Source organism: Protopterus annectens, chromosome 3.part1 (genome assembly GCF_019279795.1).
Source record: "Protopterus annectens isolate FY-2018-M chromosome 3.part1, PAN1.0, whole genome shotgun sequence".
In the NCBI taxonomy this organism is placed as follows: Eukaryota; Metazoa; Chordata; order Ceratodontiformes; family Protopteridae; genus Protopterus; species Protopterus annectens.
In genome coordinates, this window is record NC_056732.1 from 504,514,066 (window position 1) to 504,531,068 (window position 17,003).

General features: G+C 37.6%; 2 protein-coding genes across 2 annotated transcripts in view; one reads left to right on the forward strand and one right to left on the reverse strand.

Moving 5' to 3' along the window:
* Positions 1 to 17,003, forward strand: part of TG (thyroglobulin) — a 2,464,750-nt gene that overhangs the window by 1,600,149 nt on the left and 847,598 nt on the right. The gene's annotated exons all lie outside the window — the stretch shown is intronic.
* Positions 1 to 17,003, reverse strand: part of SLA (Src like adaptor) — a 243,849-nt gene that overhangs the window by 107,231 nt on the left and 119,615 nt on the right. The window contains exon 3 of the mRNA XM_044066936.1: positions 15,197 to 15,296. Within this exon, the coding sequence (XP_043922871.1) occupies positions 15,197 to 15,296 (100 nt within the window). The remainder of the gene's footprint in view (positions 1 to 15,196; positions 15,297 to 17,003) is intronic.

The following is a 17,003-nucleotide window of genomic DNA, read 5'->3' on the forward strand; positions in this document are numbered from 1 at the left end:
GCGATCCATTCTGCTGCATTGTCACATCCTGCTGAGAATGTTAGAATGGCATACAGCCCTTGAGCCAAGCATGTGCACTTGGTTGTTGCCAGGCTGCTTCAGCAGTAATCCTGCAAAGGGTTGTAGCTTCCTGGACAGGACATGGACATGGAAGAGAGTATGCACACTATCCTCTAAAGGGGACATTGCATGGCTACCTGCTTTAGTGAACATGCTTATCAGCCACCAGGAAGCAGGATGTTAAAGCTATAAGAAAAAACAAAAAATCTAATTTCTACCTAAATCATGGTTCCACTCAGTTAGTTCTGACATCTGGTGAAGGGAGAACAGATAGGCTTATTATCAATGGGGGACTGATGGAGGCCAGCCAGCAAGGGAGAAACAAATAATATAAAACAGTGTTATTCCAGTAGACACCTAGGATTACTTGTAAGATTTAGTGTGTTGCTATCCTCTTTTCAGGTACTATTAGAAGTAGTAATTACCCAACTTGTAAAATGTGCTGTATTCTAACTGTATTGCAGCACCTAATTACTGTTTAAAATTGTTTTTTATGATGTATTAGAATGTAAAGTGCACATCCGGGAGGTACTTGCATGTGTGTGGATCTTCCTTTTGAGCTCCACTGTAATGTACTGATTGGCAGTTGCTTTGCCAAGAATGGTTTGCATCTGTCCCCCCTAAGCTTTCATATATTGGTTAAAACTTTATCCACTCCCTTAAAGCCTTTATTAGGCTACAATAAAAACACAAAACTACCAACATAGTGCAAAAGTCTACATGCAATCCCTAAGGTGTTACTGATCAATGCTCAAAGCCTAAACAAAACATTCCACACCCTTTAAACCCTCCACACTCTGGAGAATGTAGACATCTGTGCCATGACTGAGACTTGGTTTATAGCCATAGAGAGTACTTTAGGAGTGCAAGGCTACAGTGCCTTCCACACATTTAAACCACCAACAGCACAGACCAGGGACAAAGATGGAGGTATCTTGATCTACACTGGCAACAAACAGACCTCCAGGTTGGTTAATTAGGATGATACCATGGAGTTCATCCATGTGCAAGTCTTCATAGGTAAGGTTCCTCACCATTTCATCGCTAGCTACTAGTCACCATATATGCCTCTAGAGTCTCACAACTCTTACATAAATCTACTAGAGGTTATTGCCATCCAGCCAAACAGCCAATTCATGGGTGACTAGCTGGGAAACATACACTGTCTCAAACTCACAGTCACAATGCTTCTTGGACTTTATTAGCACAAACACACTGTAACAGATAGTGCAAGCCCCAACCAGGGGATCAAACATACTGGGTCTGATACTCACCAACATGGAAGACTATTGAGCCCCCCCCCCCCCCACACACACACACATGTCATGTTTTCAGTAGTGAGGTCAGATCATAAAGCTGTCTCATTTGAAGTAAAAATCAACCCAGAAAATATGGCTAAACCAGTAACAGTTAGGAACTGCTCAAGCTGCATCCTATTAAATGATAACTTTCCAAAATTCAAGGCTCCTCCAACCCAGAGACCACATCTGCCTATGCAGAATTATTCACAAATCCACAATACAGACATGTGAATGGCTGCATAAAGGCTGCCATCCCAATGCAAAATAAACCAAAAACAAACCCCACTGGTGAAATCCTTACCTAAACAGCATATATAACAAAAGAAGAAGAAAACTCATGGACAAAATCAGGAAAAGCAAATCCTTTAAAGATGAGTGCTCTCTTATACAACTAAACAAGAAATTAAGAAGCCTAATTAAGGCCAGCTATGAGGTCAGGATAGCTCAACTGGCTAAGGGCAATCAGAAGGCCTTCTTCAGCTACATCCAGAACCTTAGACGTAATGCACAACAGTGTGTTGAACTAGTGGTGACAGTACCACCTACACCGATCAGGGTGACATATTAAATCTACTGACTAATAAATTCAGCTCAAGCAGTCTAAAACATAATCCGTCAGGACAGCTTGAGGCAGTCTTCAATTACAGCCATGAAACAGGCTACATACCAAGTGAATGGAGGATCATGACAGTCATTCCCCTTCACAATGGCAGGCCATCAACTGACTAAGGGAACTACAAACCCATCAGTCTAACAGTTATAATATGAAAAGCCATGCAGCAAATTATCATGGGATCATGGCAACTTACACAGATTGGACCCATCCCAATTTGAGTTTGTTAAGGGAAGGTCATGCCTACTTAACCTGGTAGACTTCTTTGAGTGGGTCAACAAGGCAATGTACAAGGGTAAAACAGTACATAATGCCTGCCTCACCAAATTTGCAAATGACTGTAAATTGGGAGCTATTATAGATTCACCCAAGACAAAAGCATCTTGGAAATGGTTTTAACACCTACAAATGACTGGTGACAAAGCCATGGCTTGAAATGCAATGCTAAAAATGCATTATACACTCTTTAGGAAATTGTCAATGCAAGTTAATTACTCCAGCAATAAAATGCCCCTAAGAATCAACCTGGTAGTAAGGGATCTGGGAATATATGTAGGCAGCAATCTGGTCTTTGACCATCCTGTAGCTAAGATGATAAGAAAATCATTCTGTGTTGCCCAACTTATAGGTAAAGGTATTGCATCCAGGTCCAAGGAAGTTATAGTACCACTCTATTCAATCTTTTTTAGACCTGTCATTGAATACAATGCACTGCTTGACATGTATATAACCAGACAGTTGCAACAGTTGGAATGCCCATAAAGGTTTCTCACCAAGAAAATTCAGAGTATAAATACCCTGTCCTATACTGATCACCTAAAGGCTCTGTCTCTGTATTCAGTCTCCTACTGGCTGCTAAGAGGGGATCTTTACCTGGCTTACAGGGCTTCCTCAGACTCAGTCCTGATGGATCTGTTGCACATGAGCAAAAAACAGCACCAGAAATACTAGATCCAAGGATCTGAACTTCATTTCTGCCAAAAACAGAATGTGCTGAAGAGACAGATATGTATAAAAAAAGGATCCCTGCACTATGGAATAGGCCATCTATCCATGTAAAACAGAGTTCATCCTTGACCCTATTCAAACAAAAGCTTGACAACTGTATGGGAAATCATAAATTTACCTCCCGGTCTGACCCCCATGTCCCTTATGTACAGAGGCTGACAATTAAAAAAGTGTTATCCTAACTAATACACCTCTACAAACCCTAAGCTATCTGCCTGCTAACATGTCCCCCCATGATACTTGGGATCCAGATGGATCTGGGTGCATGACTGGGCTTGTAAGGGCCATAGTGGTTGTTGGCCTAGTAGCAACCACTGAACCTATGAAAAACTGCCCAGTGTTACAACTAAGCATAGAACATTTCCTCAAGCATCAGGACCTCAGTGTGCAGCTACTCCATGCATGCGATTACATCACAGATTATTACCGTTCGGTTAAGTGGATGGTGCACACTCCCTTGCAGTAGTATAAGAATGGAAGGGGAAGAAGAAGGTTAGTCATCAGAATATCACCAGAGAATAATATTTATTTGATTTCTAATCCTTCACACTTTAAAATAACTAATGAGTATAGCAGCATGTTGAATTGAAGTCATTTGAATTTTTAGCACTTTGGTGAACAATTGATGAATTTAACATTAAAAAAAATGTGTACTATAACTGGACATTTCTAACTAAGATATAAAATTATTTATGCCATTTTCTTTGAACAGAATAGGAGTCAAACAACATGATATGTACTGATTTGAGACCTAGAAGCACAGTCTCTGAAAATGTTTTGTGATTAGCAATAACAATTAACAATGTGCTTGCTGAAGAAATTTAATTTCCTGTCCTGTGAACTGTCATTTCCAGATGATATGTACAATGAATTAGTATTTTAAACCAAGATGTAATGGAAATTACATTATTTACTAACAGATTTATTCCATGTGCCCAGTTGTGGATTAAGTGCACCTCGGGCAACGGACCTTTTTTTCAAACCCATTTTAGGAACATGCATATATTCATGTGTCCTTTTTGATTCACCTTAGTAATTGTTTACATTATATTTCTTATTTAATACAGCAGCATTTGTTAGAATGTGTTTTAAATTTGTAGTTCTTAACATTTTTCCAGGTAAGTAGTGAAACAATGTATTGTTAGTAATGACAAAACTACCTATGTCAAAACACTTCAACCATAAATGGTCCTTTAAAATGCTCTTATTATAATTCAACAATATACACACTCACTAGCTATGGACTGTGTATATATTACGTCTGATTGTGATAAAAATGCCACAGTAAAGTATTCAAAATTGTTTTACACAAATACACACACTAGTCCTGCAAAGAGAGACGTTAATGACTCTTTAACTTTATCAACTCAGCAGGATCAGTCATTTTTATCCACAGATATCCCACAAACTCAGCAATTATATTTACATTGTTGACTGCATTCTTCTCAGATATCTGTGTCAAAATAATAATAGCAATGGCCAAACTAACATATTAAAAAATCACATTACACAAATGCACGATATTCATAGTACCATATTCCAACTTAATTCACATACCCATGAATGCCAGTCCTGCAATGCCAGATGAAAAGTGGTTTAAAATGATAATAAAAGCATAAAGATCTTTCATTTCACCCCATCAGCAGTTATAGCCATTTTGTTGACTATATCCTTCCCTTACTGTTATGAAGAAATGAATTACATGTACTTTATTGGTAGCTTTGCATGAATGACATAAAATTGTATAAAGGTCACTAGTATTAAACCATAAGACCCAGCCATGAGTTGCAGTGTTTAAAGAGAGAATTATTTATGATGAGAGCATAAGAAATATTAGCTACCAGATAATATATGCTAAGTCAATACGCAGAATCTTTGCAAAAGTAAAAGTTATCTGAAGAATTCCACATTAAAGAGAATTACTGTAATACAGATGCTGCTATTGGAAAACAACTTTGCATTTTAGTGCTTTATCTATGAATGCAGTGCCTGCTGCCTTTAAAGAAGCAATGGCATATGTTGTATTAATCGGTGTGCTGGAGATATTGCCTTAACATTTCCTGAGCTAGATCAACTATGCAATAAGGAATGGCTGGCAAAAAAACAAGTACAGCTTCATAGTTAGTTACAAGGTGTGTGGTCCAGGAGCCTAGTTCAAATTCCTAATTGCACCAGAGCACTGTATGGTTAAGCAACTTATTCAAAGTCATGCAGTAACTAAACAAAGCTAGAAAGAATCAAACCCTGCACCGTTGGTATAACAAGTAGCTCATTAACAAGTCAAAGCTTTAGCCCTCTGAGGTAACTGCTAGAAAGTATAACATTTTTTAACTAACTACATAAATCATATACAATCTGATCTTGTAGAAAAGACTGTGCCACAGCAATGACTGCATCATGGATGCTGAACATGAGACAGTTCTGACCATCACTGCAAATAATGCAGACTGCTTGAACTGACCAATGTTAACCCCTTCTCATTTGACTGAGCTGCAAAGTAGGTACTTCAAAAATATATTACTAAAGTGCAATATGTATAGACGAAAAATATATTACTAAAATGCAATATGTATACACTGTATTACACAATTCAAGTCTATTAATGAATTAATTAATTCTATAGTGCAATAAATAAAGCAAAACAGCATTTGATCAACATTTCATAAGTCATACAAAAATCATAAATATAACTGCATACAATATATTGGTTTTGGGATGATTAGATGCTTGCAGGGCACCTATATCTCATTTTTTGCCTTCTTTTGTCTTTTCTGTCATCAAGAGTAGCTATCCCTTCTGACATCACTCAGTACAGGTCTGACCTACAAGAATGGCTGATGATGCTGTATTGTTACATCTAGAGTAAACAGAGCCAGACTGTGGTCAAATTGGGCCCTATGCAGGGTAATGAACGAGGTCCCCTCCAGCCAGTATCCAATAATTTGGTTGTGTTTCCCCAATTATCATAAACACTGTTCAAACCTGACAGTATGTGTTTTTTTCTTTACTTTTACAGTTATCAAAGAAGTTTGGATTTTGTTTAAAATGTTTATTTCAAATTTTACAGCAAAAACACTGACAGCCATTTCCTAAACAAACCAAATCCCTCTCAAACTGATAACATACTTAACATGAAAAATAGTAAACTTCTCTTCTCTTGAAATTTACATTTCTTTTAAATGCATTAGGCAATCCATTACACAACAAGAGACATGCTGGCATTAATACTCAAATGACATATAATGAAGAACAAATTAGTGGTTATGTGAAGGGTACAGGAATACAGAAAACAAATATGTAAGACATTTGCTAATAGCCTGGGCACCCCACTGGACAGAAGTGTCCCTTTTCAAGAGTAGCCCAGGAGTACTGTCTGGTGAAGTTACTTGGTCAGAGTTTCCAGTTTATTCACTGTGAAATAATAAACACACTGCTAACATGCAGCAAACTAGGAGACCAAGGATCGTAGCTCATATGATGCTGCTGTTGTTTTACCTTCATTCACACCTACTTCATAGACAGTTACATGGCTTACAGTCCAGGAGACCATTGAGGGGCCTAGCCCAAATTTCTAGTTGCCTCAAAAGCTCTGTCTGGTCAAATGACTTGCTGAAGGTCATACAGCAGTAAAGGAGGGCGAGGGAATCCAACTATGTACCACAGAAACATCAGCTCACAGCCTTAACTCTCTTCAACAAAACTGCCAGGCTAAAGTAAAAATGGAGGGAGAAGGATTTAACCCTGCATGCTTGTCACAGGAAAGAGCAGCATTAACCCATGGAATAGTGGGATGCAGGAACAAAGTATTTATACAGACGCACACAAGATATGACCATCAGTCACACAGTTGTCAGATGGAGGTGAAAGGGTTCAAGCATGTAGTTTTGACTACATGAAGTAGTGTATTAATATTGCATATAACTCTAATGAATGTCATTATTGACTGACTGTAAACCTCAGTAACTTTTAACCTTTCTTGATATATCAGAACATGATGAAGTGTGTAAATTTCTGAAAGTTAGTGTAGAGGATTCTGTAGACAAAGGTTTGAATTCTTTCTACCTCCATTGAATGCCATTTTTCCTGACAGACACACACACACACACACACACACACACACACACACACACACACACACACACACACACACCAGCAACAGTTTCAGGTCAAGTCTAACCTCACTGGCAAAGTTACAATGTGTAAACAAAAGCATCATTACTCTCCGCCATGAAGCCAGCCAGAATACAGCAGTATGGAATTCAAAAGCAGCACATTTACAGAATTCAGCTGCTTCCCTCTGCAGCAGCCCATGTTTTAACATCTTCCTGCTCTACTGCTTATTACTTCCTGCTCTCTAAAACAGGGAAATGGTTATGCTATAGGTGTGAATGAAATGAGTGAAAAATACATTGTTTTGTTGCCTAAACACTGCTCCCCCCAAGGCTATGGGACCAGGGCAAATGCTCTCTTATAATCTATGACTGCTTGCACTTGGCAGTTATCAAACCTTTGACAACTACATCACCCATTCATTCCTTGTCACACCTCAGCTATTTACATCCTCATATTTAGCCCAAATTCTTGGTTCAGAATGTTATTCTGAATGGTTTGAGATGATTGTCACTGTTGAAATGACACCCCAAACCCATGTGCAAAACTGTGAAATTAGGTTGAGGATCGATGGATGGATTGATGGATGGATGAATTTTATTCTGAACATGTACACATTGTTTTGGATTCTTCTGAAACTTATCTTGGAAAAGTATTTCCATAAGTTTTCTCATGATATTATGCTTCACAGGAAAGCAGTTCTGTTTCAGATTACTTGTTTATCCTGTGCTTTTTATCTTATATCCCCCAGAGTGACCATTGATAGCACCGTTATTGATTCTTGCTTACTGCAGCATCTTATGGCATTATCTTAAGTTCAGATATTTGGTGGATTTTAACATCTTCCTTCTCCTTGCTGTTAATATTACTGACATATATCAGTTTCACTTTGACTGTTCAGAAACAAAATGTATGGCAGCTTATTCAGATTGGGAGATCTCACCCCAATCCATCCAGCTAGAATGCATGCTCAAAACATAACAAAATGTCAACATTTTTACTGTATTTTATAAAAAAAAAACATGAAGAATTAAACACAGATATTGAGCTGTTTTGCCATGAGCTACCCATGTGAAATTGTCCATCTTGGCAGATTCACATGTAAATCTGCAAAGTAAAGTCAAATATGTCCAAAGAAACTAAGTGTGAATCCTTTTGTTCAGTGAAATGTCTGTTGTGCCTTTGTAAAGACCTACAGACAAGTGGTTAAACTGTATCTGAAGAACTGTGTGCCATCTTGGAAGCCATTTTGACAAAGGGACTTTAGCTGTGAAGAAGATACAGTGATAGATAGCAGGGGATACAGTGATAGATAGCAGGAGAAGTTAAGGATTAACGGATAAAATGAACAAATATAGATTGGTTTGTATGGGGTTAATATTCGCTTGAAATGAGTAGGGAAAGACAAAATGCTAAGGGTATACAAAGCTCTGAGATCAGTATCAAAGGTTTGGAAGGGATTGCAGAGAAGGAAGGGATCATAATTTGTCATAAGTATTTTTCTTTTTTTCCAAGGCAATGTGGGATGATTGGAATATGCTTCCAAAGTGAGATATGGGATGCATAAACAGTGTGGCTTCTAAAAAGGGATAAGTTAACTGGTCTGGAGCATAACATATGCAAGAAGTAGATGTCAAGGCAGTTTTCTGGGTAGGATAGCTGCATTACTTAAATAAAACTGATGGACATTTTTGCCTTCCACTTGCTGTATGTATCTATAAATTTGGAGTTGAGCACTAGACCCAAGGATAAAGCTCTTCACATGCCATTTTCTTCGGGTCTTCCTGTTCCATTGAAACAACCTTTTGTACACAGACGTTGGTCTCACAGCAGGAACAGGAAGAGACAGAAATTCACAATATGAGTGAATCTAGAGAGTCCTTGATAGTGAGTTTATCAAATAGTCAGCTTACAGAGGCACACATTTCTGTTTTAAATAAAGGACTTTCTTTTATTCCTGCACTTCAGTCAAGGTTGAGTGAATTTACAGTAGATATTAAGTGTTTTGGCAGGAATGTTGCCTTAAGGAATTATTTTTGGGAATGATTGTAATGATTAGAATTTGAATGATTTCAGAAAGCCAAGTGTTTTTATGGCCCCTTCTCACTCTGTGATAGAGACCTTTATGTGTGTCTGTGAAAATGAAGTCAAGCAACTATGATATGGAGGCAACAATAATCATGATTTTTACATCTTGAATCGACATGAAAGGGAAGCACTACGAGTTGTCACAGAACAGAGGTTTAACCATCAAACCAGCTAATAAGGGAGGAGCTATTGTGATAATGCAAACTATAGACTATCATGACAGAATGCTCAAAATGCTTAGTTATGAGACTATATAAAAGAAGATACCTAAATGGAAAGTACAGACCACAATAAAGAAAGTTAATGGCACCTTGCATGACATGTTAATGAGAGGCATTACAGAGGCATTGTATGACTATTTGAGAGTTAACAATCCAGTAACTCCAGTTATTATTGGATTATCCAAAATACACAAAAACAGAGATGATCCACCACTATGTCTGATAGTATCTGGTAGAGGTTGGCTCACTGAGCCAGCTTCCATTTTTGAGAAATTTCAACTGAAAAAGGTTCTAACTGGGATGAGAACAGCTCTAAGAGATATATCTCATTTCCTACATATATTACATGATTGTGTAATGAATTTGGATGGAAGAGAAGGCCTTATACTAGTAACAATGGATGTAAAAAGTTTATTTACAGTGATACCCAATGAATATGGGATAAGATCTATTCAGGAACCTTTGAGAACACATACAGAGTGTGATGGCCCTACTTTCTCACAAATCTGCTCATTGATGAGAATTATACTGGAGAATAACATCCTTGTATATGGAACTGACCATTATTTGCAAAAGTTGGGGGTAGCTATGGGAACTTAATGTGCCAATAGCTACTCCAATTTGGTCATGGCATATTGGGAAAATGAGTTTGTATTAAGTGAACAGTATCATTGGCTGAGACATGTCATCTTCTATGGTAGATTTGTTGATGACATATTTGTTTTACTGAGAGGTAATGAGAATGAACTATCCAGTTTTCTGGAGTACTTGGGGAGTACTACATCATTCTTGGAGTTTGATGTCAGGAGTTCCAAGGAAGAAATAGACTTTTTGAGTGTGATTGTATTATTGGAAGAAGACAGTCAATTTCGTACACATCTCTATAGAAAAGAATGTTGGAGAAATCATACTTTGCATAGAACAAGTATGCATCACAATCCACAGATAATAAATGGCCAGATGCTATGTATATCTAGGCTTTGCACTAATGATGAAGTGCACCAACATGAATTAGAATGATTACAGAATGATTTATTGACCCGAGGCTGTAAAGATTTTGAAATTCGATGAGGAACCATGAAGACGAAGTCACAGAGAAATGATAGAGGGAAACCTTATTTCTCAGTCAGAAGAAAAGATGACATGGAAAAACAAAACAGAGAACTGGGTGGGATGAGATGTTTACTAAAACACAGTAGTGACATATTGGCCATTTGTGAAATTATTAGGAAGAACTGGAAGATTTTAACTTCAGATGATAGCATAAGACATATTGTTAGTGATGTCCCCAGATTCCCTTTTAAGAATAAGTTGAATCTAAAGAGATTGTTATTTCACAAGCAAGATAGTGTTCCACATAGCTTTATGACGGGCACTTTTCCATGTAAAAGTTGCAAAGCATATAGATACAAGCAATTGTTTCAAACATCCTGTAACTGGTTGGACATACAAATTAAAGACATATGTGGATTGAGTACTAAGAACATAGTATATGCAGCTACTTGTGATAGCTGGCCAGGATTTTATGTTGGGAAAACCAATAGATCTTTTAAGGAGAGGATTCTGCACCATCTCAGTGAAATTAGACTTAATATACAGACTAATGCTTTGTCACCGCATATTCAAAAGTATCCTGGACATAAATTCTCCTTCCTAGCCCTGGAAAGAGTGCTAGATAATATAAGAGGTGGAGATCTATCAAATAAAACTAAAGTCTTGGAAACACTCTGGATAGCTGATTTACAGGCAGACAGGAGCCCTGGTCTTAATGGAGCGGTGCCTTTAAAACTTATATTGAAAAGCAGGAAGCTCAGGAGATGACTTGACTTGATTGGATTAGCAACAATATAAAAAAGGGAGGTGTTTTAGTGTGAGTAGGATCTTATGAAGGCATAGCCACGAGCGCTCATCCTGTTTGTCTGTGAGGATTTACATCCTGTTGTTTGAAGGATTTTATTTGTTCTTTATTAAACTGTGCTGATTTTATTTAGATTTTATCTGCTGAACATGCATTCTACTCTCTCTTCGTGGTGATACTGCAGTGCTTGTGTTTAATGTTTACATAAGTGAGATACCTACACATTATTAAAGGGCATTGTATTAAGTGCACAGATGGAAGATGGAAAAGTAATATGTCAACGCCAACTTATTGTACACTATCATGGACATAATGATAGCTGTTTGTTAGTAATTTAGAACATCTGCAAAATTTCCATATGTATGTAATATTTCCCAAAACAAAGAGACTTGAAAACTATTGCATGGCATCAGTGAAATCTTATGTGATGTTGAAGAAAGTTGTCTTTGATGTTTGTACTATAAGTTGCTCATCTTGAGAGACAGTTAGTGTTATTTATATTAACAATTAACAGTTAAGCATACTTTTCATATTTATGCAAACATCTTAAACGTGCACTTAGAGTGGAATTTCCTGCTGTCGTGTGAAAGTTTATGTGTAGGTTGTACAGTTTTGTAGATATGACAGTTTGCAAAACTTTAGAGAAAAATATCACTTTGGGTATGTGTGCATAATAATATATTATAGCATTGATGTAAACATTGTAATTGCAATATCATCATTAAAGAAGACTTTCCACTGATAATGCAATGTAATGATGTTTGTAAGCTGTTATATGTTGCATTCCACAATGTATCATTAATGAGTTATGCTGGTGTAATGTCAGCTTGTTCAGTTACTGAGTTGCGTTGTTCTTGAGATGCTTAATGTTTAGTTAAAAATGGAGTGCTCTGCACTGTTTTTCAGTTTTTGAGTTCTCTTATTGTTGTGAATGTTACTGCTTAGTAGAAAAGGAGCAAGCATTAAAAAAATGCAAACTATAGCAATAAACATCCTAGTTAAGATAAACAGAGTTTGTATTGTTTGGATTAGAAACATAACATGCCTAAATAAAATATGCCATTTGCTTAATCATGTTGCTCTCAGGGACAGGAAGAAGAAATTAAAAATATTTTGGTAGAAAAGACTTTTTCATCTGGGGCCAAAATCCCTTGGGGTAGAATGAATCCTTTGGCTTAAGTAATAGAGCCAGATCCATCAACCTCTGTGTTGGAGACATAGGTTACTACCATATTTTTTAGTTCTGCTAAAACTCAGAAGAGTAAATTCAAGTGCAGGACTGTGAAACAAAGATATTCTCTTCCGAGTCCCCCTACTTTGAAGCCTAAACCTCATGGTTTTGTGCATATTGCTATATTGAGTGGTTTCTTGACAAATCCCCTTCCTTGCTAATAAAATCACATTTGGTTTCATTAACAGACAAAGACGTTTCACAAATAATGACTGTGAGGTGAACCTTAGCAAAGTCTCTATTGATTCTGCCTCTTTAGAAAGATTATGAGCGGCTTATGGATGTACATATCAGGACTTTTTACAAAACAGCTGCTGCCACATTCTCCTCTGATTTCATGGTGGAAACAGGCATTTTTCCGTCCTTCCATTCTAAGCCATATAATCCCATGTTTCTTACCAGTCTACACAATACTGGTACCAATCCTGAGGAGCCTTGCCTCAGTCCCTGCAATTCTGAGGTTAGCTGTGGAAGATTTGTCAGCCTTGATTGTGACCTCAGCTTTGGAGCCGCAGCCCTTGATGTCAGCAGTTTCAATGCTGATTGTGCCTTTGGTGCCAACAATGCCGCTGCCCATGGTGTTTTGGTCCTGATGCTGAGGAGTAACCTTTCAGCACTGGGCTTGGTAACAGCTCTTTTTATGTTGATGTTGACCCTGATGTTGCTGGCACTGTGGGGATCAATGCCATACCCTCAATGTCTAGTATTATATTGGCACCCAGTTTGACAATGTTGATGCAGAAGCTTATGCATGTACCTCTTCAGCTCTTGTGCAAGCTTCAGTACTACCTGTTATTCAAGATACAGTCATTCCTTTGTTTGAACTACTATCTTTTCCACTTTTCATGTAGCAGCAGAGACTGCTTGACAGACTTGTATAAGTTCTCTTAGGGGCTACTGGACATCACTGTATCTCTTTATTCTCCTTAGGCCTGTCACTACTGAGGGCAGGCAAGAAGCAAATATGCAAGAAGCATGCTGACTTGCCAGTCATGCCCCTCATCCAAGAAAACAGTGATGAATAGAATGCAGATTACCACACCTTTCTGAATGATCCCAAGTCTTGGGAAATGTTAGAGATGATGAGGCAAATAGGAGCAGTAGTCCAATGACTTAACCTCCTGTCCAAAAATCCTTGCAGGAGACATTTTGGTAGGACCATCCTTCTTCCTGGGTGGTTTTACCAATAGATAAGATATCTAAACTGGCTATGGCTATAACGTGGAACCACCATGACATTATGGCTGCTGTCTCATGGAGACTAGTCACAATCCTCCAGCCTTCTAAGGGTAGGAATTGTTGGTCAGAGACCTCTAGGCCTCACTTGAGTTTGGCTACAGTAACTCTTGTAAATGTTCCAGTGCCCAAAACATTGCTTTTCATTCTCCTAATAAAGAGTCCATAGCTATGGACAGGTTAAAAAATTATTCTATGTATCCTGCACCTTACTACACAGGGCCATGAACTACATGTCCCATATGATGTGGTGGCAGTAAAAGCTGTTAGATGAGATGCAACAGTCACTGGAGCTGTTTCTAGACTGTTAGCTTAAACACAAATTACAATCTTTGTTAAAAGTATTCTTTTGTTATGAACCTCACAAGGAGATAGACTTATAATCTGTTGAAGGTACAGCCCAAGCTGCATGCACCAGCATAGCTTTGCATTGCTCTGAATAAGACACTTGGCCAAAGATACCAAGGTACAAATGCATCTGGACAATGTGGAACAGAAAGGATAACATTAACTGCTTTTGTTGTGAAGTTTCAGAATCCGTAGTCCATCTGTCAACCTTGGTTCACATGTCACTAGCAGTATCAAAACCAGAAATCTGAACCGATGATTTTATGGTATTTTCCAGAATTGTTGTCCAACCATTCGGAAGTATGAGTAGTCAGTAACAGCAGGAGAGCTGTGGACCTCCTCCTGAAAGACACCAGCAGAACCTCCTAAGGCCTTATCCTGTCATCCCACCTTGGAGGCAGTCATGGACTTTATGCCCCTTTACCTCTCTCTGTGTGATTGGTCATTATGTAGGACAAGTGGATGAGGACAGTCATTTCCAGGGAAATGCAGGCTACATTTACACCCCTTCCCAGCCACATTATCCCCTTACTTAAAGTCCTACCATTTCAAAAGGGAGCAACAAGGAGAGAGATACTGGACCTTTTATTAAAAAGCAATCCAAGAGGTTTCAGCAGACTGGAAGTGGTTAGGTAACTACTTCAGCTTCTTTTCAGTACAAAATGAAATAAGTGCTCTTACCTGAGCTGCCTGAAACCAGTTAATTATAAAAGAAAGGTCAATTCCATCCTTTCACATCCATCAGAAGAAAAGTAGATATGGTTATTGATCTTTGAAGATGCGTGTCATCACATAAAGCTTGCCAAGATATTCAGGGGTTATCTATGTTTCAGGGTAAAAAGCAGTCATTACCACTTCAGGGCTCTCCCATGTTGTCTCACTTCATCCCACAGGATGCTCACCAAGTGTACATTCATTTGTTACTGTGAATCAAATTCTTACTGAAGGTCCATTAAGTAGCAAACCTTTGTTTTGTAAATCGATATAGTTCACCTAAAAGATAAGTCATTTAATTCCCTGTCCTGCAACAGCCTTGAGTCATCATGTTTCTGTTCCGTTACCTACTGTAAGAGTTCAGCACTATTTTAGTCCCATATTAAAGATGAAACTTGTTTTACTTACTCAGATATCAGTTGCAGTTTCTCACCCAGTCGAAAAATTGGTCTGCTAACTTCCTGTGGTGGATAGTCATAAAGGGCAACAAAGACATCATTGCTTGATCCTAAAAAAGAACATAACAAAACAATGACTGAAATGATATACAGGTTCAAAGGACTTCTCAGTACGTTTTAGCAGTTGTAACAATGTATATTTAGATAATTTAGAAGAGAGACACATTACTTTGATCAGGAACGTAGGATAGCTGAAACCAGATCATCAATCAATGCAGCTATAAATGCGGAATGCAACTACTATAAAAGATGGAAGAAATGCTTTTGCAGGCCCAGAAATAGGTTTGTAGTTTGTTTAAAAACACTGCAGTTGCAGCTATTTTTTTGAGAAACTGATATTATGGGCTAATGGTAGAATGTAGTAATACTACGTAACAATTTCTTTGTCTTTGGCCTTTAGATATTGCTAGAAAAGTATGAATTATTTATCAAATAATTATACATTTGTCACTGATTAGTTGGGTACTATGGAGAGTAACAGGAATAAGAAAAATTGAAGTTTATCTTTTCATATTCCCTGAATAAATTTGTTACAAATGTATGTTATGTATGTTCACCATGTGAACTAGTATATCACAGTCTAGCCGTTAGTGCAGAGAATAAAAACTGTGAGCTGTTAACAAGCTTTATACGATAGTTCAGGGGTTCGGTTCCTCTGCCACTATTTGTCTTCTGTGTACACCTGAGGTCCATGTGGCAAATACAAGTCTGAATAAAAAATATAAATAGAAGTCTAATAAACTGTAGGCTAAAAATTTTTGGAGGGCTTTGATGAAAACTACGGGAAACTGTTCTTGGCAACAACTTTTGGCACTGCAAGGCTGTATGTGATTTTATGTCCTGGCTCATATCTATAGATGTTTTTTTTTTTAACATCTTTATTGAATTATCACTTGTGACACAGGCACATTTGCATTCATATAAAAGTAATAAAACTGTATTAACAAGTTAAAATTAACAAACATTATGTTTCACATATATTGCTATATATCATATAAGCTAAGCAACATTACATAAGTTGTCCAATTCCTGCCCCCTTTTTAAACAAGAAACATCTTTATTAAACCATCACTTACAACATAAGCAATCATACATTTATATAAATGAAAACAAACCACACTGATGCAATCCTATTTGCAAGCATTTTACATCACAAACCATACTGACACACTCCCAGTTGCAAACATTATACATCACTTATAATCTACCCAATTGTTTTCAGTAAGACATTAAATAGCTCATTTAAGTCCTGCCTTCTTTTAAACCTCATTCATCCCTTGCATGTATTGTTCCCACAATTCCTATGTAGTTTGCTCTTTATCTTTTTCTAAAGATTTCAATTCCAGTTGTTTTATCTCTGTTACTATATTTACTACTTCTAATATAGTTGGTTTCGTTTTTTATTTCCATGTTCTAGTAACTGCTTTTTTGACAGCCACCATAAACAGAAACAGCAAGGCCTTACCACGTTTAGACAATTCCGATTCTGCATCATACTCAGAAAAATCATCCCCTTTGTCACACAAATCTGCCCACCCAGCATCTATGACGGTGCATCTCGCATGGAAATCCTTTAAGTCTGCCAACTCACTGCACTCCCAGAAAACATGTTCCCAATTATCTTTTCTTCCACATCACACCTCCAACATTTACTGTCTAGCTGAGGAGAAATTCTCTGGAATCTACTTGGGGTATAAAATATCTATGTAAACACTTCTAGCAAAAATCCTAAATCTTCGAGATGTTGTTGCATACGT